General features: G+C 43.4%; 1 protein-coding gene across 2 annotated transcripts in view; it reads left to right on the top strand.

The window, feature by feature from the left end:
- The window catches only part of LOC132894301 (formin-like), a 121,557-nt gene that overhangs the window by 52,956 nt on the left and 42,255 nt on the right, over positions 1–26,346 (top strand). For both annotated transcript variants that reach the window (XM_060933950.1, XM_060933951.1), the window contains exons 10-13: positions 36–182; positions 3,580–3,639; positions 3,734–3,854; positions 23,967–24,059. In XM_060933950.1, the coding sequence (XP_060789933.1) occupies positions 36–182; positions 3,580–3,639; positions 3,734–3,854; positions 23,967–24,059 (421 nt within the window). The remainder of the gene's footprint in view (positions 1–35; positions 183–3,579; positions 3,640–3,733; positions 3,855–23,966; positions 24,060–26,346) is intronic.

Raw genomic sequence — 26,346 nt, 5'->3', positions numbered from 1 at the left:
CTGTAGCGTGTCTGTGTGTTTGTGTGGCCCTGCAGGGTCTCCTGGAAAGCGACAGTATTAAGGAAGTGATTGGTCTTGTCCTGGCCTTCGGGAACTATATGAATGGCGGGAACAGGACCAGAGGCCAGGCTGATGGCTTTGGCTTAGAAATTCTTCCCAAGCTGAAGGATGTGAAGAGCAGGGTAGTTACACACCACCTCACAGTCGCATGAAGAAGCGATGCTGGCTGTAATATAATTACGAATGAATATTTAATCATGATTAATATTAATATAATGAAGCAGCTCACAAGTAGACATAAGCATCATTTCAGTTCCTAATCAAGGTTTGATATTATGCCGTTATGTTTGAATGAAGGTGTGACAATAATCATATATCACTATTTACACCAGATATGCAGGCTTCTTATATGTTCGTCGGTTTCAGTGTTTGCTTTGTTATCATGCAACATGTCAGGAAGAAACATGAATGTCTCATCTCATCTCATTATCTGTAGCCGCTTTATCCTGTTCTACAGGGTCGCAGGCAAGCTGGAGCCTATCCCAGCTGACTACGGGCGAAAGGCGGGGTACACCCTGGACAAGTCGCCAGGTCATCACAGGGCTGACACATAGACACAGACAACCATTCACACTCACATTCACACCTACGGTCAATTTAGAGTCACCAGTTAACCTAACCTGCATGTCTTTGGACTGTGGGGGAAACCGGAGCACCCGGAGGAAACCCACGCGGACACGGGGAGAACATGCAAACTCCGCACAGAAAGGCCCTCGCCGGCCACGGGGCTCGAACCCGGACCTTCTTGCTGTGAGGCGACAGCGCTAACCACTACACCACCGTGCCGCCCGAAACATGAATGTTTTCAGTTTAATTTGTTTGAAGAGTATAAAACTATAAAAAAAATGAAGGGAATGGAAGAGAAGTGATGTGATGTGAACAGATGCTCTATTCACTCCATACCACATCACCAATCAGCGGAAAAGGTACTTCTTTCTGACCCACTGGCAAACAAATCAAATACAACCCCGATTCCAAAAAAGTTGGGACAAAGTACAAATTGTAAATAAAAACGGAATGCAATAATTTACAAATCTCAAAAACTGATATTGTATTCACAATAGAACATAGACAACATATCAAATGTCGAAAGTGAGACATTTTGAAATTTCATGCCAAATATTGGCTCATTTGAAATTTCATGACAGCAACACATCTCAAAAAAGTTGGGACAGGGGCAATAAGAGGCTGGAAAAGTTAAAGGTACAAAAAAGGAACAGCTGGAGGACCAAATTGCAACTCATTAGGTCAATTGGCAATAGGTCATTAACATGACTGGGTATAAAAAGAGCATCTTGGAGTGGCAGCAGCTCTCAGAAGTAAAGATGGGAAGAGGATCACCAATCCCCCTAATTCTGCACCGACAAATAGTGGAGCAATATCAGAAAGGAGTTCGACAGTGTAAAATTGCAAAGAGTTTGAACATATCATCATCTACAGTGCATAATATCATCAAAAGATTCAGAGAATCTGGAAGAATCTCTGTGCGTAAGGGTCAAGGCCGGAAAACCATACTGGGTGCCCGTGATCTTCGGGCCCTTAGACGGCACTGCATCACATACAGGCATGCTTCTGTATTGGAAATCACAAAATGGGCTCAGGAATATTTCCAGAGAACATTATCTGTGAACACAATTCACCGTGCCATCCGCCGTTGCCAGCTAAAACTCTATAGTTCAAAGAAGAAGCCGTATCTAAACATGATCCAGAAACGCAGACGTCTTCTCTGGGCCAAGGCTCATTTAAAATGGACTGTGGCAAAGTGGAAAACTGTTCTGTGGTCAGACGAATCAAAATTTGAAGTTCTTTATGGAAATCAGGGACGCCGTGTCATTCGGACTAAAGAGGAGAAGGACGACCCAAGTTGTTATCAGCGCTCAGTTCAGAAGCCTGCATCTCTGATGGTATGGGGTCGCATTAGTGCGTGTGGGATGGGCAGCTTACACATCTGGAAAGACACCATCAATGCTGAAAGGTATATCCAAGTTCTAGAGCAACATATGCTCCCATCCAGACGACGTCTCTTTCAGGGAAGACCTTGCATTTTCCAACATGACAATGCCAAACCACATACTGCATCAATTACAGCATCATGGCTGCGTAGAAGAAGGGTCCGGGTACTGAACTGGCCAGCCTGCAGTCCAGATCTTTCACCCATAGAAAACATTTGGCGCATCATAAAACGGAAGATACGACAAAAAAGACCTAAGACAGTTGAGCAACTAGAATCCTACATTAGACAAGAATGGGTTAACATTCCTATCCCTAAACTTGAGCAACTTGTCTCCTCAGTCCCCAGACGTTTACAGACTGTTGTAAAGAGAAAAGGGGATGTCTCACAGTGGGAAACATGGCCTTGTCCCAACTTTTTTGAGATGTGTTGTTGTCATGAAATTTAAAATCACCTAATTTTTCTCTTTAAATGATACATTTTCTCAGTTTAAACATTTGATATGTCATTTATGTTCTATTCTGAATAAAATATGGAATTTTGAAACTTCCACATCATTGCATTCCGTTTTTATTTACAATTTGTACTTTGTCCCAACTTTTTTGGAATCGGGGTTGTAAAATGCTTTGCCTGTTGAATCAACCTGAATTTAACTGTACAAGATAAAGCAAAAAAAGAAAAGAAAAAAATATTTATTTACTTACTTTACTTAATTACTTACAGTACAAGTCAAAAGTTTGGACACACCTGCTCATTCATGGGTTTTTCTGTATCTTGACTATTTTCTACGTTGTAGAACAATACTGAAGACATCAAAACTATGAAATAACACATGGAACATACACCATTCAGCCATAACATTATGATCACTGAGAGGGGAAGTGAATAACGCTGATTATCTCATTACAATGGCACCTGTCAAGGGGTGGGATGTATTAGGCAGCAAGAGAACAGTCAGTTCTTGAAGTTGACGTGTTGGAAGCAGGAAAAATGGGCAAGCGTAAGGATCTGAGCGACTTTGACAAGGGCCAGCTTGTGTTGGCTAGATGACTGGGTCTGAGCATCTCCAAAATGGCGGGTCTTGTGGGGTGTTCCCAGTATGCAGTGGTTAGTGCCTACCAAAAGTGGTCCAAGGAAGGATAACCGGTGAACCAGCAACAGGGTCACGGGTGTCGAAGGCTCACTGATTTGCATTGGGCATGAAGGCGAGCCCATATGGTCCAGTCCCACAGAAGAGCTACTGTAGCACAAACTGCTGAAAAAGTTAATGAACAGAAAGGTGTCAGCATTAACTTGTTTAAACAGTTTGTCACTCAAACCATAGTAAATGGATTTTGATGAAATTTGGTGTACAGCTTTTGTATTATCCTAGGTTCAAGTGATTTGATTTTGATGTTGATAATATGTGGCTTGGCGGAGTTATGCACTCTACTGAGTGCCCTTCTCATTATTATTATTATTTTTATTTATTTTTAATTCAGTTTAGTTCAAACACTCTAGCTCATTACAGGCAATATGAATTTTGTTAAAGTGCACATCTCTCTCTGAGCCTTTATTTCCATTCCCAGGACAACCGCATCAGTCTTGTGGATTATGTGGTGTCCTACTACCTACGAAACATAGACAGGGTAAGTACTCCTGACGAGTGCTGAATTGTTGTTGATGAATGTTGTTGAGTGGGTGGCTTTGCGTCTGAAGTGTGTGCTCTGTTATTCGTGGCAGGACGCAGGGACGGATAAGAGTATTTTCCCATTGCCTGAGCCTCAGGATTTCTTCCTCGCTGGTCAAGTCAAGTTTGACGACCTCTTGAAAGACATGCGAAAGCTTAAAAGGGATCTCACAGGTATGAGACTGGGGTGGCGGAACTGTTTCTTTAGTATTCCTTCCAGAAGAAAAGCTTTAAGAAGTTTATGCCTATCAAAGCACCAGCTAAAACACCTTTTGATGTTCGTCTAATGCCATGCCAGTTTATCACTGCTCTTTTTTTTTTTTCCAAACCTTGCTTTTGTGATGTTAAGGAATATGAATCAGCCAGAAAGACGGAGTAGGAGACACTCGTCTTGCTTATAGCTTCACCATGCCCTAAACATTTGACAATCAAGCCAACCTCGGAGGTGTAGGAGGTGATGGGGTGTTTGTGTGTGGAACCGGGGGCTTTTACACTTTGACGTCTACACAGCAGCTCTATAAGCAGCCAGGAGGTTGAGGGTCATGCTCCCACCAGCCCTCAATGTCTGCGATTATTTAAATCAACCAGTAATACAACATATGAAACCAATTAGCTCTGTTCTCTCTCCTCTCTTCTGCGTTCACAAATCACAGTTAAACAAAAAACCCTGATCCTTACTGACCCTGGGGGGGAAATACAAAGTCATCTACAAAAGAGTTGCCTGCCTACCTTGAGGTGTCTGTCATTCATTTATTAGGAAGAAAATAGAAGACTAAGAGACAATAAATACAACATAAGTGCCTTAGCATTTGATCTGGACCGCAACAAAAAACTTTAAACATCTCACCTTCAAGTCCTCAGGGTATTGGCACCAAATTGTGAGAAACTGCAGCGCTTTGGAAAAGAGAACCTTCGAGTTATTTATCTTTTATCTTCACCATGAGCCGACAGGATTAAATATTTATGCAGTGCTATCATTAACCACACTAAAGCGAACAAGTGTTGTCAATTAACTCACTAGTAATGCAGCTGAGATCTGGTACTAAATATTAGTTTGTTCACAAGTTACACATGTAGAAGAGACACGTCTCCTTAATGCCTTATGTCAAGACTGGGGCATTTTAACATGGTCTGATGGTTCAGCTCCGCTTCGTCTTTGATACGTGGTCATGGTCCGGTGGAAGAGTTCACGGCAGTGCAGCACTTCCAGACCTCTAGGGAGAAACACGTAGGAAAAAATATGAAACAATTTATAGACAGAATGAATGTTCGACTTCAGTGTAATTCAGAACAGGAAGAAAAATGTAAGTGTGCAAAAATGGATGGAAATTGTCTTGAGAGGCCAAGAACGAAATAATTGATACTTAGTTTAATATGCGTGTTCACAGTTAAATCAACTTAAATGTTTCATAAATGATCAAAATTATTCTTTGGAATTAAGCTAATGGTTTTGGGAGAGAAACAAACTGGTTTATTATTATTATTATTATTATTATTATTATTATTATTTAGATGGATAGGCTCCAGCTTGCCTGCGACGCTGTAGGACAGGATAAGCGGCTACAGATAATGGATGGATGGATGGATGGATGGATGGATTATTTAGACGTTTAAAAATAGTGTTCTATAGACCGAATCATAATCTAAAGTATACATATTTTTTTTTCTAAAAAGCATGTCTGGGTGGCACGGTGGTGTAGTGGTTAGCGCTGTCGCCTCACAGCAAGAAGGTCCGGGTTCGAGCCCCGTGGCCGGCGAGGGCCTTTCTGTGTGGAGTTTGCATGTTCTCCCCGTGTCCGCGTGGGTTTCCTCCGGGTGCTCCGGTTTCCCCCACAGTCCAAAGACATGCAGGTTAGGTTAACTGGTGACTCTAAATTGACCATAGGTGTGAGTGTGAATGGTTGTCTGTGTCTATCGCTACGTTCACACTGCAAGGCTTAATGCTCAATTCCAATTTTTTTGTGAAATCTGATTTTTTTTGTGAGGTCGTTCACATTAACACATATATGCGACTTGTATGTGATCCTCAGTATGAACGAAAAGCGACCTAAAAGTGTTCCGCATGCGCATTGCAGGATACGATGACGTCACACGCAGTGAGCATGGCCAGTGTTTACGGAAGTAAAACCGCCCGGTTGCGGTATGACCCATCCAATCTAGCTTGAATGGCTGCATCCCCCCAAATGGAAATCAGCTCCCTAACCTCTGCGTCCTTCCATTGAGAAGATTCAGAACCTTCACAGCCCGAAGCGTCCCTCGCATTGATGTCATGCGCAGGGGCGCAGATATGTTTTTTGAACTGGGGGGGACAAAAAACTGGGGGGCACAAAGCTGCCAGCAAACCAACCCCAACCCCGATATGCCTGTCAAACTTGTTGTGGGTTACCATAGCAACCAAGCTCGAGCTCGCAACCTGTGCAGTCTGCGCAGCTCAACCAACCGAATATCAGTCTTTGTTTTGTTTTATGCGAGCTGTTGCAATTATGTATACACTGCTGTGCACCTCAATAAACCGAATGGTAATTAGTCTTTTGATTTTTCCGTGAGGTTTGCCTTATGCAAAGAAAGACAGCATAGACGTTTTTTCCTCTCTATAAGTGGGGGGGACCGAACGAGGTGAATTTAAATCTGGGTGGGACGAGTCCCACCCTCTATCTGCGCCCGTGATTATGCGCCATGTTGTTGTAACTTTTTTTGAGAGACCCGCCGCCTACTTCAGCGCAGAATAGTGACATTTGTGGCTTGTTGATGACGTGTAAGTCGGATGAATGCGACCTGGCGGTTCAGACTGAAGTCGCATATGAAAAGAGCGGATAGGAATCGGAATTAGGACCACATATCCAAACGGCCTGGGTCGGATTTGAAAAAATCGGATCTGTGTCGTTCATATTGTCAATAAAAGATCGGATACAGGTCACATATGGGCGAAAAGATCGGATTTGAGTCACTTCAGCCTGCAGTGTGAATGTAGCCTATGTGTCAGCCCTGTGATGACCTGGCGACTTGTCCAGGGTGTACCCCGCCTTTCGCCCGTAGTCAGCTGGGATAGGCTCCAGCTTGCCTGCGACCCTGTAGAACAGGATAAAGCGGCTAGAGATAATGAGATGAGAAAAGCATGTCTGTGAAATTTAGAGAAGAGTATGAAAGAGAAGAGCAGAACATGTAGTGCAAATTAGGAACATTATAGTGCAAGTACACAACAAGACACAAGGCATTAAATCCACACTGAGCAAGAAGACCAAGTATACACAAAAGAACACAAAACAGCTGCTTTTGTAATAGCTATATTTATAACATATTGTTGTGGCATCCCACTGGAGGAACGGAGGGAGGGAAGAAACAGACCGTGAAGTCCTATGAAAAGCAGACATGGTGAGTAAACCGGGCGATAGGAGTCTGTGTGCTATACGTCTGTGTGTTTAGGGCCTCACGAGTCTTCTGCTTTTGCAGCACCCATGGTTTGGAACATGGCCTGGCGTAGGGTCAGGTCACAGGATCAGCGTCAGGGTCAGAGAGCAGAGAGCACAACTGAGCTCTGAGACACTCTGACTGCTCTCCTGTACTGACTTTCACTACAGCTGCAACCTGAGCTTTATTTCATCTCCTTTTCATTTCTTAGCAGGACTCTTGGTGCTTTTCACTGAGATTTACTTCCTTTCCTTCTTTCTTTTCTCTTCTTTTAGTTTATTTTATCATCAGTGTTTAGTTATTGCAGTAGGTGTCACTGGTTCGCAGCTAAAATGCTTCCGAAATAAATATGGTCAAACTTTACTAATTCTGGGTCGCTGAGAGTGAAAATGAAGCTTAAAATTGTTCCTTGGCTCTAGTTTTCAAGTTATGCTCCTGGGTCAGTATGTACAAACCTTGACATGGGAATGGTAGAGGTTATGCAAAGTATAAAGGGACGCGTTCTCAATTTAAAGCAGAAATGACTAAAAATACACATTTTAGTCATTCCATAAATACATATATAAATATCTTTGAAGAAGGCAGCACGGTGGTGTAGTGGTTAGCGCTGTCGCCTCACAGCAAGAAGGTCCTGGGTTCGAGCCCCGTGGCCGGCGAGGGCCTTTCTGTGTGGAGTTTGCATGTTCTCCCCGTGTCCACGTGGGTTTCCTCCGGGTGCTCCGGTTTCCCCCACAGTCCAAAGACATGCAGGTTAGGTTAACTGGTGACTCTAAATTGACTGTAGGTGTGAATGTGAGTGTGAATGGTTGTCTGTGTCTATGGCCAAGTTTACATTAGACCGTATCTGTCTCGTTTTCTTCGCGGATGCACTGTCCGTTTACATTAAAACGCCTGGAAACGCCGGGAAACGGGAATCCGCCAGGGTCCACGTATTCAATCCAGATCGTGTCTGGTCCGGTGCTGTGTAAACATTGAGAATACGCAGATACGCTGTGCTGAGCTCTAGCTGGCGTCGTCATTGGACAACGTCACTGTGACATCCACCTTCCTGATTCGCTGGCGATGGTCATGTGACGCGACTGCTGAAAAACAGCGCGGACTTCCGCCTTGTATCACCTTTCATTAAAGAGTATAAAAGTATGAAAATACTGCAAATACTGATGCAAATACTGCCCATTGTGTAGTTATGATTGTCTTTAGGCTTGCCATCCTTCCACTTGCAAGTGGTAAGTGATATGCGCTGGGATCACACACACAGCGGCTCAGTCCCGAATCACTGCTCGTGTGCTTCACTCGCGCGCTCTGTGAGCTGCGCAGGGCCGGAGTGCGCACCCTCCAGAGGGCACTCGCAGTTCAGGGCGGAGTGATTTGGAGCGCAGGATGCCTGCGGAGCCGAGCGTATCCGTGTATTGGCGTTGCTGTGTGCACGCGAATCGTGTATTGGCGTTGCTGTGTGCACGCTAATCGTTTTAAAAACGTTAATCTGATGATCCGCTGATACGGTCTAATGTAAACCCCACCTATGTGTCAGCCCTGTGATGACCTGGCGACTTGTCCAGGGTGTACCCCGCCTTTTCCCCGTAGTCAGCTGGGATAGGCTCCAGCTTGCCTGCGACCCTGTAGGACAGGATAAAGCGGCTAGAGATAATGAGATGAGATGAGATGTTGCAGTGACGGCGTGGCTAGTTAGATAATAACTTTTGGGCTTTTTTTTTCATACATTTTGGAAGGTTTAATTGTGTAAATACAGTTTAAATCTTTTTTTTTTATAAGTAATGGATTTTTATGTGGTCTTTCTTTATCTTGATTAATTCTTCATACTTTTTTAATTGAGTCATAGATTTTTTCCCCTATAACATGTAAAAATATTATATATTATATGCAAGTAAAAAGTAAGAGAAAAAGAGAAGCATCTCCTAAAAAGAGCCCCAGCAGTTCTGTTTTGTTTCTGAAGACGAACACGAGCAGATGAGCTACAGCTTTGGGGTTGCGGTGTGTTTCCAAATAAAAGTCTCGTAGAGATGGAACTGAGGCACAAAATACCCGTCTCACAGCTCATAGCGTGTACACTGATGTTAGTATGAGCCAGTAGTCTGTGCCAGTGTGAGAAAAGCTTTACAGTCTTAAATTTCTTCCCAGATTCAGTTCAAAAGAGTTCTTCTGTTTAACCAGGCTTGTGTCTCTTAGGACCACAGAGACCGTCAGTGGGTGTGGTGGATACTGTCAGTCAATTTGAGGACAGTTCTGTAATTATATATTTATAATTCCAGCCACCAGTGCGTTTTTTTGGAAGAGCAATATAAAACAAACATTCGTTGAGCGTTTTTGTTAAGGGCTCATGTTTGAATCCTCAACATGTATCAATGATAAAAAAAGAGCAAATGAGTGAAAACACAAACATATATAAACACAAGGCTTTTGTCATGTTTTGGAAAATCTTTCCAGAGATGAGACCTTTGTCTGGCCATTTACTCTGTGATCATTTATATGCCAAGCAGCGGATCATTTCCATTGCAGCAAAGCCGAAGAATTCAGCAGATAATCCACAATTATATACGAGCTCAGAGTGCTGTCAGTGCTGTATATAAATCCTGGCTATTACCTTCAGAAATATAAATCAGCCATGGTTCCTTTCTTCCTCACTGCACACTCAGCTGTCTGCACCACAGCACCCACAGGAGGCTGTTTTACTGAAGCAAGCACTTGTAGCATTTGATGTTTCCAATAGTTAGAGTATTTATGATCAAAAACTAACCATTCAAACTGGATCATAACTCTATTTCAGATATAATGGTTCTTAAGTTATATAAATAAAAGTTATAATACAGTTGAAGTATGCCAATAACACAAGACTTACAACTGTACAGTAAGACTTTTTAACACTTGGGTTCAAAGATTTTGTGCATCTGTAAATAAAGTGGATGTTATAGATATGTGCATCGAGAATTTAGATAATCACTTAATTGTACAGATCTGTACAGAGCCCTGACAGCACTGTGACGTCACGTGGCACTGCGAGAGCACTGCTGATTAATATGGGAGTGTTTTGGACATGGTGCAGTGCTAACACATTGCAGCATAATGCATTTATCTCAACTGTTTAAAAATGTCACCGTACAGTGCTTTGTGACACATTGAACACCTGTCTGGTGTAAACTGGGCTCATTTATTGAATTCCTTCAGGAATTGATAGGATTGGTTAGAATTTCTTCAGAGTGGAAATGATTGGTCAGAATTTGTGTGGTAGTGGGTGGGATTGGTCAGAATTCCTTCAGGATTAAGTGGCGTAATTGGTCAGAGTTTCTTTTGAAGTGGGTGGGATTGGTCAAAATTCTTTCAGAAGTAGGTGTCGTAATTGGTCAGAATTCCTTTTGGAGTGGGTGGAATTGGTCAGAATTCCTTTTGGAGTGGGTGGAATTGGTCAGAAATCCTTCAGGAGCAGGTGGCGTAATTGGTCAGAGTTCCTTTTGGAGTGGGTGGGATTGGTCAGAATTCCTTTTGGAGTGGGTGGAATTGGTCAGAAATCCTTCAGGAGCAGGTGGCGTAATTGGTCAGAGTTCCTTTTGGAGTGGGTGGGATTGGTCAGCATTCCTTCAGGAGTTGGTGTCATAATTGGTCAGAATTACTTTTGGAGTGGATGGGATTAGTCAAAATTCCTTCAGGAGTAGGTGTCATAATTGGTCAGAATTCCTTTTGGAGTGGCTAGGATTGGTCAGAATTCCTTCAGGAGTAGGTGGCGTAATTGGTCAGAGTTCCTTTTGGAGTGGGTGGGATTGGTCAGAATTCCTTTTGTTTGGAGTGGGTGGGATTGGTCAGAATTCCTTCAGGAGTAGGTGGTGTAATTGGTCAAAATTCCTTTATGGAGTGGGTGGAATTGGTCAGAATTCCTTTTGGAATGGGTGGAATTGGTCAGAATTCCTTCAGGAGTAGGTGTTGTAATTGGTCAGAGTTCCTTTTGGAGTGGGTAGGATTGGTCAGAATTCCTTCAGGAGTAGGTGTCATAATTGGTCAGAATTCCTTTAGGAGTGGGTGGGATTGTTCAGAATTCCCTTTAGAGTGGATGGGATTGGTTAGAATTCCCTTTAGAGTGGATGGGATTGGTCAGAATTCCTTCAGGAGTAGGTGGCATAATTGGTCAGAATTCCTTTCAGAGTGGGTGGGATTGGTCAGAATTCCTTTTGGAGTGTGTGGGATTGGTTAGAATTCCTTTTGGAGTGGGTGGGATTGGTTACAAACCTCTAGGATATTCTTCAAAGAAATTTCCCCATTCCAGGCTGTATAATCTATATAATATAATTAGTGATTATCCCATTCTGATCAGTGTGTTAATCAGTGTTTACCAGCAGACAGAGGTGCTTTAGATGCCTGTTAGTCAGTTTGCCCAGTGCTTATTGGGCAGGAAATGCAAACGCACTAGAGTAAGAAGACAGTAACAGTCTAGTGTAAAAGCTAAATAGCACATAAAAGCAAAATGTTTTTGTTTTTAGCAGTGAATACAAGTGCATAGACAAGAATTTAACAGAATGGAACTGGACCAGGAAAATAATTTTTTTTTTAAATATCAGCACAATCAAGTTTGAAGACCATTTTTGAAATTGTTATAAACAATCAAACACAGCTACTACCAATATATAAACATGAAGGACATATAGAATTTCCATCATTTCTTTACTTGGTATAATATTAAATTGAATGAGACAGAGAATTGCATGAAAACAGTGTTAGCCTCCAGGTAAAAAGAAAAAAAAACTACCAAACACACATCCAGCGTAACAAAGCACAAAGAGCCGTCTCTCTCTGGCGCCCTGTTCACAAGCCTCGTCTGAACACATGGTGTGGTGGTGACTGCGCCTGTTCCCTAGCTCCAGTGAAAAGGGGCCCTCGCACTAAAGGCCTTGCCTGCTCATGACATTTAAGGCTGTTTAAAGCAGGAGCCTGCTGGCTGACTCGCTACAGTGATGGATGTTTTAACCTCGCTTGGACCCTTCTCTGAAACACTAACCTCTCCTGAGTGCCAAACAAGCTCTCGCCATTTTCCATTCATTCTGCATGTCGTCCTCCTTCAGTAGCATCACTCCTCTTCTGCTGTTTACTAATATTACGCAATAAGGGACAGAGCAGCTTCTGTTCTGCTCCGAAGGCTCTGAGTTCAGCTCATGATTTCCAGGAGTTGAATCAGTGTATGATATAGAAAGGCAAGATTCTAAATTTTGAATTATTGAAAGCTGGATACACAAAAAAGCGTGTGGCGAATATACTGGTATCTTGATATGTTTCATGCAAAGACAGTTACTGGGAGCTGTTCTAAACATCTACTGATGTGAAAGATAGATAGCGCCCCATTAATGGTGCATTGGTAAGCACATCATTCAGCAGCAAACACAACTTTTTTTGTAATAGATTTCATCTCATCTCATTATCTCTAGCCGCTTTATCCTGTCCTACAGGGTCGCAGGCAAGCTGGAGCCTATCCCAGCTGACTACGGGCGAAAGGCGGGGTACACCCTGGACAAGTCGCCAGGTCATCACAGGGCTGACACATATGCCGCTTTTCCACTACAAACGCGGCTGAGTCGGGCTGAGCCGTGCCGTGCTGAGTCGGGCTGAGCGGGGCTGTTGAAGTTGCATTTCGACTACAACCGCGCTGAACCGTGCTGGCTGGAAGTGGGTGGACACATTGGGTGGAGTTAGCGAAAGTGGGTGGACGTCACATGATGTCGTTAAGCAGCGCAAACAGTGACATCAGTGAGCTTTTAAGCGGTAGTCTCACAACCCGGATAGTAAACAATAAACATGGAGTCGTTAGTGTTGCTGGTCTTGGTGCTGTGGCTTGTTGTCACCGACAACGCGGACAGATACTGGCAAGAGCGTATAGATGAGGCGAGGCGCATAAGGCTTCAGAAATTCTCGTAATTCGTAATTATTCTCCTTCCGGGTTTGCGGTGTTTACAGATCCCAGCGCGCTCGCGGGGCGTGTGTGGACACTCCTCCTCACCAATCAGTGCACAGGGGAGTGTCTGCTCACGCCCCCAGCCTCACTCGGCACGGCTTGGCTCGCTTCAGCCCTACTCCAAAACGGTGCGAGTTTTAGGGGCTAAGCAGGGCTGAAACGAGCTGAGTCGTGCTGGTTTTTGGTAGTCGAAACGCGAGCCGTGTCGGGCTGAAGTGAGCTGAAAAAGGGTAGTGGAAAAGGGCCAATAGACACAGACAACCATTCACACTCACGGTCAATTTAGAGTCACCAGTTAACCTAACCTGCATGTCTTTGGACTGTGGGGGAAACCGGAGCACCCGGAGGAAACCCACGCGGACACGGGGAGAACATGCAAACTCCACACAGAAAGGCCCTCGCCGGCCACGGGGCTCGAACCCGGACCTTCTTGCTGTGAGGTGACAGCGCTAACCACTACACCACCGTGCCGCCTTTGTAATAGATAGTAATAAATAATTGTAGGCCTGGTTGAGTTTAAAAAGTTTGCTCCATATGCGGTAGAGGAAAGCCTGCCATTATTCATGTTCTGTGTAAGCCGGAGTCTGTGCCCAGTAGCAAAGTGATAATAGTTTGTCGGTACTTGTTAACAGTTTGTTTGCCTGTTGGGAAGCTTTCTCAAAGAAGAACATCTATGAAGATCTACAAAGAAGATGTTTAAGCAATACTTGCTATTCACATTGTTGAGTTTACACATCAATCCTGAGATACCAGTGATGCTGGCCTCTCCTGCTCTCCAGATCTGCCTGATCCATCCTGGTGCCCTACTTCTGGCTGGAGTTTCATCACATCACCCCTGTGGAGGACAGCCCCATATAGACAGTCAAATGATATGTTTAGAAGATGGCTCTGGACAGTTTTGTCACGATGGTTTAGGACTACAATTGCCATGATAACTTTAGGACTGCAGTTGTCATGAACAGTTTTGCACTCAAGTTTCCATCAATGAACAGATGATAACTTCAGCAAAACAGACTTCATGTTAAAACTATAATGAATTTCCTGGTTACACAGTTATACTTTGTGACTATACCGGACGCAGTTATAGAAGCGAGTTATTTATAATCACGCTATCTGTTATCACCCAAATGAGGATGGGTTCCTTTTTGAGTCTTTTATTTCACGGTTTCTTTCTCGTGTCATTTGAGCGGAGTTTTTCCTTGCCACCGTCACCTCAGGCTTGCTCGTCAGGGATAAATAAATTTATTAGAGATAAAATTAGTTCATGTTTAAAGTCTTTATTTTTTTGTAAAGCTGTTTTCCAATGCCGTCTGTTGTTGAAAGCGCTATACAAATAAACTGAGTTGACTTGACATTCCCGTACTGCTTTAGCTCTGTGTAACATACAATTTGTGGTGACCAATAAGGCTGCGAATATACATCAATTTCACTACATGTAAATGTGCACGTGCTACATGAGCAGCATTGTTCACGTTGTCATCTGCGTAGCTTATGTATATCCGGAGGATTAAAAGCTGTATCCACTATGGAGAAGAGTAGGGCTGAAAGATCCCTGGCCAGCAATGGAACATTTTCCTTGACTACTCCTTCTCATTTTGCATGTCAACAATGAACACGCGGACATTACATGAGGCTAGGTAATTGTTTATGATGGAAATTGTGGTAACGCCACTAACGTAGATGGCATGCTAGGCTACTATATCAATTTTGCCATTAATACAGAGAATATGTTTCTCACATTCTGCTTCTGACGTGGTGTCACATCATTATGCTTGTGTTACCGAATGTCTCCCAAACCAGAACGAGCCTGACCAGGACAAAGATCATTACTGAAGATGAATGAATATACTTGTGGCTGGACCACACCGAGTAAACAGGACCTTGTTCCATAGAGAGTTAGAGGTTCCACAGCGTGACTCATCTTAGAAGTAGTGGTACTTGAACATTTTTGCAGTGTTGAGGCCAGACAAAAATAAAAGAAGAGCCAAATCAATCAGTCTGGTTAAAAAGGCAATTAGGACCTGCTCGTCGTTGGTGGCGGTGGCTGTCCATCGCTAACGATGATGACTGCTTCATTAGGATGCTCAGAAATGTAAATGGGCCACAAGGCCAGCGACAGAGCTGTCCGCAGTGGCAGCATGAAATGAACGGCCCGGCCGAGCCGCCATGGAATGCCTGGCCTTGCGAGCTCTCGTATACTATTCTCTTCTCCTAGCGAAGCACCTTGCACAGTAAGGTAAGACAAACGATGTCGTACCCCTATTGTGTTGTCTGTCTGGATCTCCAGACCTGATGCCAAGTGGTGCACAAAAGTACCACAGACCTGACTGGTATGGAAGTTGCCCTGCAATGATAACGGACTTGCTGAGTGATGCCATCCGTTGGCCATTTGAGTGGCTCTTCTGCATGCCATCAGGTGGTGCGCCATTGACCCTGTTGGGTTCATCTGCCACATTGCACCAAAAAGCGCCCTGCTGCCAGCGCCTTATTGGTGATGTTCTATTTAACCCATAGCTGGAACCCAGGCAGGTGCTACCACTCTGGGTCAGAGTGGACCTGGGAGCAATGGTGATTAAGGGGTAACTCCACTTTCCCCAATACTCAAGTCCTTCTGGACCTGAGACTCACCACCGGTTGCAGTTTAAAGTCATACCCAGGACTTTTTATAAATACTTTTATTCGGACCCGCTAATATGATTCTGAACAGTTTATGGAGGAATATATTCCAGATTGTTTTACCAAAAATCAAACATTAAACACTTTTTTTTTTAACTGTTCAGCTCCAGCATCCTTTTCTCCACCTCAGGCTCCTGCCCCATGTTAACACAACCAGCAGCTTCTTCACAGCAGTGCCTGTCAGGTTCATGTTGAGTTGCAAAGCTTATTAAACAGTGCAGTTCTTGCAGAGTTAAAGTATTTACAGCCTATGATAATGACTAGCAGGTGAAATAAATTTGGAAAGGATCTCTGTACTTTTTTTTATATTATAACCCAAGAAGGCTTGTTTTGAAGAACTAAAGCAATGAAGTTCGAGGGTGCCAAGTTTCTTTTTTTTTTTTTCCACTCTTTGTGGGCGTGTGTGAATCCATTTGTTTGGCTGGACAACAAAGCCAGGCATTGGCACAAACAACACAAACATGTTTCACAGACTCAGAATGGGTCAAACCCAATCCATTCACCAAGTCTGCACCAATTCTGATCATCTAAGATGATGTCAGCCTGTCTATCTAATTGTTCCCGTTACACTGATCAAACAGAAAAAAGGTTTTAAAAGCGCTGTTTAAATTATAGTTAAATCAAAGGTTGATGGCCCGATTTGTGTCCTAAAACAGTCATGTGACAGTTATGTCATAATTATGATATAAATGTTATGAATTCTAACCTTTATTGTACTGTATACACTCATCGGCCACTTTAATAGGAACCTGTTCTTGATTCTAAGAGTCCTGTTCTTGGCTGGCAGGAGTGGAACCCAATGTGCTCTTCTGCTGTTGCATGCTGAGATGCTTTTCTGCTCACCACAGTTGTAAAGAGTTACTATATCCTTCCTGGCAGCTTGAACTAGTCTGGCCATTTTCCTCTGACCTGTCTTACCAACAAGGCGTTTCCATCCACAGAACTGTCGCTCACTCAATGTTTTTTGTTTTTCTCGCCATTCTGTGTAAACTCTAGAGACTGTTGTGTGTGAAAACCCCAGGAGATCATCAGTTTCTGAAATACTCAAACCAGTCCATCTGGCACCAACAGCAATGCCACAGTGAAAGTCACAGAGATCATAATTTTTCCCGTTCTGGTGTTTGAAGGGAGCATTAACCGAAGCGCTCAATTTGTATCAGAGGGTGGCATGGTGGTGCAATGGTTAGCACTGTCGCCTCACAGCAAGAAGGTTCCAGGTTCAAACCTCACAGCGAACGGGGGCCTTTCTGTGTGTGGAGTTTGTATGCTGTCTGTGTGGGTTTCCTCCAGGTGCTCTGGTTTCCCCCACAGTTCAAAAACATGCAGATTAGGTAAAATACCCAGCCACTGGGTTTGTACGTATAAGACAGTGCATACTTAATGCTGGTCCCAAGCCTGTAAAGAAGGCCCAGTGTGAGATTAGCGTGAGCGAAACCGGTTATTAACCTTCTGAAAATAAAGTCGTATCCGCATGATTTTATGCGTTGCGCTGCTGTCAAGGGATTGGCTGATAAGCTAACTGCATAAAACAGCAGGTGTATGGGTGTTCCTAATAAAATGGCCGGTGAGCATATATTGCTGACTGCAAAACTACAAACCAGTTCTGAGTAACTGATATTTTAGCCATTTATATTTCAGTACAGCTGAAATGTAAACATAGGGTGAAATATAGCACTTAACGCAGGGCGTCATTTTCCGTAAAAACGAAAGCATGTGGAATGAAGCAAGTAGATGATACGTATGGGCTGAAAAACTGGCTCAGCTCCTAAAAAGCTCCGTAATTACATGATGAGTTAAATCAGGTGTCTTTGAACAGGGAAAACACAAAACAGGCTAAGCATCTGTGCATGGGATCCCTGGGCCTGGGATTAATAACCCTTTCCATAAGAACAACAGACTTGTGTCATTGTTGCATGTCAAATGTGTTAATGAAAAGAAAATGTTTACTTTTAAGTTGTGTTGCTATAAAATCTTGTTGAATGTATGAAAGGCAGTGATTTTGATTACAGCAGACTGATTGGGTAATGAAAAGCGTTGTTTCTTTTGTTACATTCTGAACTGGGTCCAATTTTGACTAAAAAAAGGGTTTAATAGCCATCTGTTTGGATTTCTCCATGTTCATACACACTCGTTTCTCCTCATGTGTTTTCTTGCTTTAAGTGTCGGTAACAAGACACGCAATCTCACATGCCTTTCATTAATCTCTGGCCAGTTTGTATACCCATCTAGCTGTGGTGAAACAAGCTGTCAGGACTTCCCCAGTGACTTCTCAATTTAGTACAGTTTACGTATAGAGCAAAAAAAGAGTGCTCTTGACCAAATTCGACATCATCACGTTACTTGAAGTAGAAAATGATTTATATATGTGGAGCACTCTACGGTTCTTGGGAAATGAGGAGAGGCGAGACAGGCTTGACAACTCGAGGTGCGTTTTATTTTTCTTTAATTTCACTTTTCTGTGACTTCGCTCTACTCTGTGTACACACAGTGTTGGATGGCTCTCTCACAAAAGACACACATGAATAGATTGCCAGTAATCAAACACGGGCGAAACTCATGACGTGTTACCTGCCGTTTCTACCTGACTCCTCACCACCCACAGCTGACGCTTGACCACACCCCCGCTGCCACAATGTGAATCATGGGTCTTTGTTGTGAAATTTGACAGATGAACATAATATCCATCCGTTATCCATACCGCTTATCCGTCAGGGTCGCAGGGGAAGCTGGAGCCAATCCCAGCTGACTTTAGATGAGGGGTTTGGTACACCCTGGGTAGGTTGCTAAGCTGTTACAGGGCTAACGCAGAGACAAACAAATATTCACACCTAAGGGCAATTTAGAGTAGCTAATTTACCTAATCCACATGTCTTTGGAATGTGGGAGGAAACTGGAGCACCCAGAGGAAACTCAAACAGGCACGAGGAGAACATGCAAACTCCACCATAGAAAAGCCAAGTCAACTGCAAGATTCGAGCCCAGAACCTTCTTGCTGTGAGAGGTGACAGTGCTAACCACTATATGTATGAAACGGACTATTATATGTGTGAAAACCTATCAGATATCGCTGAAACTAATGGAAAACAGTCAAAATTGTGTTTTGAACAGAATTTAGGGTTTTGGTTGTTTTTTGTTTTGTGATAGTAATATACTTTGACACCTCTACTTTAAGAAAACATCCATCCATCCATTATCTGTAGCCGCTTATCCTGTGCACGGTCGCAGGCGAGCTGGAGCCTATCCCAGCTGACTACGGGCGAAAGGCGGGGTACACCCTGGACAAGTCGCCAGGTCATCACAGGGCTGACACATAGGTGGGGTTTACATTAGACCGTATCAGCGGATCATCAGATTAACGTTTTTAAAACGATTCGCGTGCACACAGCAACACCAATACACGGATACGCTCGGCTCCGCAGGCATCCTGCGCTCCAAATCACTCCGCCCTGAACAGCGAGTGCCCTCTGGAGGGTGCGCACTCCGGCCCTGCGCAGCTCACAGAGCGCACGAGCAGTGATTTGGGACTGAGCCGCTGTGTGTGTGATCTCAGTGCATGTCGGGCATGCGCGTCACTTACCACTTGCAAGTGGAAGGATGGCAAGCCTAAAGACAATCATAACTACACAATGGGCAGTATTTGCATCAGTATTTGCAGTATTTTCATACTTTTATACTCTTTAATGAAAGGTGATACAAGGCGGAAGTCCGCGCCGTTTTTCAGCAGTCGCGTCACATGACCAACGCCAGTGAATCAGGAAGGTGGATGTCACAGTGCCGTTGTCCAATGACGACGCCAGCTAGAGCTCAGCACAGCGTATCCGCGTATTCTCAATGTTTACACAGCACCGGAGCTGACACGATCTGGATTGAATACGTGGACCCTGGCGGATTCCCGTTTTCCGGCATTTCCAGGCTTTTTAATGTAAACGGACAGTGCATCCGCGAAGAAAACGAGACAGATACGGTCTAATGTAAACTTGGCCTTAGAGCCACCAATTAGCCTAACCTGCATGTCTTTGGACTGTGGGGGAAACCGGAGCACCCGGAGGAAACCCGCACGGACACGGGGAGAACATGCAAACTCTGCACAGAAAGGCCCTCGCCGGCCACGGGGCTCGAACCCGGACCTTCTTGCTGTGAGGCAACAGTGCTAACCACTACACCATCGTGCCGCCCTTTAAGCAAACATATAAAGATGTTTTTCCAAAACTATGTGGATTTTTTTTTCCATTCAGATTATATTCTGACCTTGCCTTAGCTTTTTGTTTGCAAAGATGATGCTGAGCAGAGAGCAAACAGGGTGGTGCAGTGGTTAGCACTGCTGTCTCACAGCAAGAAGGTTCTGGGTTGGAACCTCACGGCTGGCAGGGGCCTATGTATTTGGTGTTTGCATGTTCTCTTCGTGTCTGCTTGGGTTTCCCCCACAGTCCAAAGACATGCAGTTAAGTTAACTGGCTACTCGAAATTGCCCATAGGCGTAAATGTTTGTTTGTCTGGTGAGGCAATGACAGGCCAATTAGCTGTCAGGGTGAATGAGTGAGTGGTGAAAACAACCTAAATCTACTGTATCAAAATAATTAGTTTTCTTTTGTTTCAGACATGTAAAAGCTTTTTACCTTTACCTGGGTAAACTAATTATTTTGATTTAAGGAAGAAGGCATAATGAACGTAATATATTTATTAAAGCTACTGTATCTTCAACCTTGCTAGCTAAGTGTGATTTTCTCACGATTGGATCAAATTGTTGGACAGTTACATGCCATAGGAACATGGACCTAAACCTCATCAGTTCAGTTTGGAATCAGATACCAGCTTTTAAAATGTCCTGCACATCTCCAGACAACAGCAGACAAAAAAAAATTAGTCCGTATTAAAATTAAAGGAGAACTGAAGTCATTTTTAAACTTGATTTATTTCTTAATTAACGTGTTATTCAATTACTTTTTCGGTTTTAGTAACCTTATATCGTGACTCGTATTGGCAACTAATTGCAATTAAATATTATACTTATCGGCCTATTTGGTTTTTAGCCATGTTGAATTTAGTTCGTTTGGTCCATGGCAGGCGTCGCTTATCCGCGCGATCTTCACGAGACTTGTGCGAAACTTCGAAACGTGACGTGTCAGCCAGGTGTCAGTGCCGCCATTTTGAAAACTGTTTTTTCCAAACAAAATATTGCACAAAAACGAGTTTAAATGACGATTACTGCCTACTTTTTTCAAACTTTCCTGATTGCTATCAAAACAAACAAAACTTCCGGCTTGATTACATCAGCATTCAAAAGAGGGCACGCGCGTCTTTTGACAGCGTTGGCAGATGTTGGTCACTTTGATTTCCACTGTACGTTTTACTTCCGTCCTATGATGTCTCACACAGGTCTCGACGAATCTCGTTTACGGCCATTGCTTTGACATATGGACTGATATATTACAGAGCATGTTTTAGGTTTAGGTTTATTTATTTAGCACTCATAAGAACAATGGTGCAAGGAGGATACAAAGCCCGAAGGGCTTGTACAAGAGTTCCATCGCTATCAATAATCAGCATCAATCAATATGATGATGGCTAACAAATGAACTTTAAAAAGTAAGGAGACAATGTACAAAATAGTCATTGTAAAATGGAAAATATAGAAACAAGATACAAAGCAAAACAATGTAAGTGAATAATAATCTCATCTCATCATCTCTAGCCGCTTTATCCTTCTACAGGGTCGCAGGCAAGCTGGAGCCTATCCCAGCTGACTACGGGCGAAAGGCGGGGTACACCCTGGACAAGTCGCCAGGTCATCACAGGGCTGACACATAGACACAGACAACCATTCACACTCACATTCACACCTACGGTCAATTTAGAGTCACCAGTTAACCTAACCTGCATGTCTTTGGACTGTGGGGGAAACCGGAGCACCCGGAGGAAACCCACGCGGACACGGGGAGAACATGCAAACTCCACACAGAAAGGCCCTCGCCGGCCACGGGGCTCGAACCCGGACCTTCTTGCTGTGAGGCGAGAGCGCTAACCACTACACCACCGTGCCGCCCCTAATAATAATAATAATAATAATAATAATATTTCAGGCGGCACGGTGGTGTAGTGGTTAGCGCTGTCGCCTCACAGCAAGAAGGTCCGGGTTCGAGCCCCGTGGCCGGCGAGAGCCTTTCTGTGCGGAGTTTGCATGTTCTCCCCGTGTCCGCGTGGGTTTCCTCTGGGTGCTCCGGTTTCCCCCACAGTCCAAAGACATGCAGGTTAGGTTAACTGGTGACTCTAAATTGACCGTAGGTGTGAATGTGAGTGTGAATGGTTGTCTGTGTCTATGTGTCAGCCCTGTGATGACCTGGCAACTTGTCCAGGGTATACCCCGCCTTTCGCCCGTAGTCAGCTGGGATAGGCTCCGGCTTGCCTGCGACCCTGTAGAAGGATAAAGCGGCTACAGATAATGAGATGAGATGAGAATTTTGATAATAAAAAATTTGCCTACAGTTCTCCTTGAATCAGCGATTATTTGCCCACTGATGCTGGTGCGTCTGATCAGTCGAATGAAGAGACAATGATGAGGCTCATCCTCAAATGTGGGAAGTGACTTTTACCTCAGGTGATGAGACAGACTGTTGTGAACATTAATATAAAGTGATGATCAGCATTTCCTATTGTCAACTTAATTCTTTAAAAATGGTTCTAATGTTTTCCCATATGTAGATTAATTTATAAATGTAGAGGTAGGCATGACGTTTTTCAGTTTATTGAGAATTCAAAGCAACTTTCTCTTTCTTGACATGTGGGAGTAACCAGATATTAAGTTAACTTATTACTGAGTAAATGAGTGAAGCATGCAAACGAGAAACATACTCCATTTCAGGAAAACAGGTCATTTTCAAAACTTTATAGTATAAATGTCCAAATTTGATCATGTGAAGGGTTTTGGCTTATGTACTGTATATAATTGCCATTATATTATGTTATACAGTGGTGGAATGTAACCAAGTACAGTAGGCTACATTTACTCAAGTACTGTACCCAAATACAAATCCAGAGTACTTGTGCATTACTTGAGCATTTTCATTTTATGCACCTTTATACTTGCACTCCACTACATTTGTCTGACAGCTTTAGCTACGTAGTAATTTTCAGATCCTTCCTGTCCAGTAAAAACCACATATCTCCAAATGTGGTGATTTTGAATGTTTGCGGATTGAGTGTTCCTTTTATGGGTTGAGAAAATGTTCCTACTTAAGCAAAATAAAGTATTTAACCCACTTGGATTAGCTGGAAAATGCATTGTCACAAAGATGAAAACAGGGCTGCTTTTCAGAGCTCATCAGACGCTGAATTTTTTGACATGCGTGGCTCCCAAGAGAAAACGGTACGACAAATCTTATAGAATATGATGCATTAGGGTGGCACGGTGGTGTAGTGGTTAGCGCTGTTGCCTCACAGCAAGAAGGTCCTGGGTTCGAGCCCCGTGGCCGGCGAGGGCCTTTCTGTGTGGAGTTTGCATGTTCTCCCCGTGTCCGCGTGGGTTTCCTCCGGGTGCTCCGGTTTCCCCCACAGTCCAAAGACATGCAGGTTAGGTTAACTGGTGACTCTAAATTGACCGTAGGTGTGAATGTGAGTGTGAATGGTTGTCTGTGTCTATGTGTCAGCCCTGTGATGATCTGGCGACTTGTCCAGGGTGTACCCCGCCTTTCGCCCGTAGTCAGCTGGGATAGGCTCCAGCTTGCCTGCGACCCTGTAGAACAGGATAAAGCGGCTAGAGATAATGAGATGAGATGAGATAAAACCACTGAGAAATGAAATGAATAAAATTGATTATTTCAACACAATGGCACCTGTCAAGGGGTGGGGTATATTAGGTAGCAAGAGAACAGTCAGTTCTTGAAGTTGATGTGTTGGAAGCAGGAAAAATGGGCAAGCGTAAGGATCTGAGCGACTTTGACAAGGGCCAAATTGTGATGACTAGATGACTGGGTCTGAGCATCTCCAAAATGGAACATCTTGTGGGGTGTTCCCAGGATGCAGTGGTTAGTGCCTACCAAAAGTAGGTCCAAGGAAGGACAACCAGTAGACTAGCGACAGGGTCACGCGTGTTGAAGGCTCATTGATTCGCATAAAGCACGAAGGCGAGCCCATATGGTCCAGTCCCACAGAAGAGCTACTGTACTACAAACTGCTGAAAAAGTTAATGCTGGCTAAAACAGAAAGGTGTCAGATATTAAACCACCTTGCTATTCTTTCTCTGTTGTGTCCTGCAGCCTGTGAAAAAGACATCCAAAACGTGTGTGCCAACTCTCCAGACGAACATCTCCAACCATTCAAAGACAAAATGGATACTTTTCTCACCACTGGTAAGTGAACAGCAAAATGGACAAACTGTACAGGTCTGATGTGGTTTGGCTCATGCTAGTCACAGCGTGTAGCCAGAGGGCACCAATTAACTGTGTGTGTGTGTGTGTGTCCCATTCCTTCAAGATGTTTGTGGATTCTAGTGTGAGTCACAGTGGGATAGCCTGTAAAATAACTGTTTTGTGGTGACTCTAGAAAAACTGCTTTTCTTTCTCTCATTATTTAAACAAGTTGACCTAAAGAGTGACCCTTTAACTGTTGTTTACAACATCTATTTTACTGTATGTATTAGTTATAGAATGAAACTGGATAACACCCCCCACACACACACACATGCACACCAGGCTAGCTTTCTAATCTCTAAGACTACGTTCAGTCTGCACCCTGAAACGACCCATATCCGATTTTTTTGCCCATATGCGACCTGTATCCGATTTGTTATTGACAATCTGAACGACACAGATCCGATTTTTTCACATGCGACCCAGGCCGCTTGGATATGTGGTCCTAATTCCGATGCATATCCGTTATTTTCACATGCGACTGCAGTCTGACCGGACAGGTCGCATTCATGCGACCTACACGTCATCAACAAGAGACAAACGTCACTATTCTGCGTTGGCTAATCCCGCCTCTTTGGTGGAAAACAACAACATTTGTACAGTTTTCAGAATTTAAATAGACTTTTATAGAATTGATCAAGCTAATGGTGGATTTGGTAGGGACCTGGATGTTGATCTGTTAGCCTGATTAAATAAAACAGTTTCTATAACTGATTTATAACTTAAACCATCCTGTATTACAAGATTATAAGATTGTTCTGGAAATTTCCAGTAATTTGACACCTTCGGTCTCATTAGTCTGCTGCCCACATTAATCAGATTATTGTGCGAGTTCCGCCGCCGCCACAAAATCCACATCGCCAGGTCTCGCCTCATCTCCATAGCAAACTGCACTGGTGTTTCTGCACCTTGAGCCAGCGCTGAGAGACGTTGCAGAATTCAGCTGGCTATAAACAATCTAAATAAATATTTATAAAAATGTAGAAAAAAAAGTTTATTAATATGACGAAATAAATATGTGCAAATGATTAAGCCTGAATTAAGAGTTTGGTAATACAGCGGCCGTATCCCAAATGACTGCCTACTGAAGCTCGAGTGCACTATATAGAGTTTAAAAATCCATTACTTCCTAGTAACATGTAGTGCACTTATAAAGAAATTAGAGAGACATTTAGGAGTCAACCCTCGTTACCAGGCTACACGTTTTCATTTCAGTTCAGAAACAAAAACACACACGAGACTTCACACTTTAACACTAACCAGATAATTAAACAAACAAACAAAAAAAGAAATCATTAAACATGAAGAGTGCTCTTTTTTTTGTTTACGTATTACGTAGATGTGCTTATTACGTGTCAATTTGTGCATGCGGGACACTTTTGGGTCATTTTCCGTTCATATTGGAGATCGCATACAAGTCTCATATAATTGGTAATGTGAACGGCCTAACAAAAAAATCGGATTTCACAACAAATCGGATATGGGTCGTTTCAGGTTGCAGTCTGAACGTAGTGTAAACCGATTCATTTTCATTCATTCATCAGTCAGTCAAAATCACTTAATATAGCATGTCCACCAAAACAGCAAAGATCGCCCGTAGTGAGCAAAAAAAATGATACTGCTAAAAGTTCAAGTGTCTTAAACTCATGTTCAAGCCCAAGAACTGGACCAAGTTAAACGTTATATACCCTTTTTGACATTGCCTCTATACCGCATCTGAGACTTGACCTTTCCCTTCATTGAGAAGCCGTCCGCAGGGTTACGGAATGCTAGCTGGTTTCACTGAGCACCAACCTGAGGCCTTAACCCAGCCGAATAGGGATCGGGTTGCCCTAAACTCGCCGTAATGTACTCAGTGGTGCTATAAAGCTGGCAGGACATCTCCGAGTGGGCTCTCGTAAAGCCTGGCCTGCCTCAGCAGGGAGAGTTTCAGGGGACCACCATGGTAGGAGACATTGTGCCATGGCTGTGTCTTCCATTGTCTTGGCCCAAAGGCCATGGCTTAAATTGCTTATTAGGTTTGAGTGATGAATACATGTTTACTGAATGCAAAGACTTATACAACCATAAATCTGATATACTTAGCAAAATGGCACCCACCAGGATAGAGTATCAAGACCACATCCATTGAAAAGTAATTCAGTGCTAAGCAGCTGGAAGAAGGAAAAAATCTATCAGCATTACGAATTAGCTCGTTACATGAATCATTCACTGTTATATAAGATGC

Source organism: Neoarius graeffei, chromosome 11 (genome assembly GCF_027579695.1).
Source record: "Neoarius graeffei isolate fNeoGra1 chromosome 11, fNeoGra1.pri, whole genome shotgun sequence".
Taxonomy (NCBI): Eukaryota; Metazoa; Chordata; class Actinopteri; order Siluriformes; family Ariidae; genus Neoarius; species Neoarius graeffei.
This window is presented reverse-complemented; position numbering and strand designations above follow the sequence as displayed.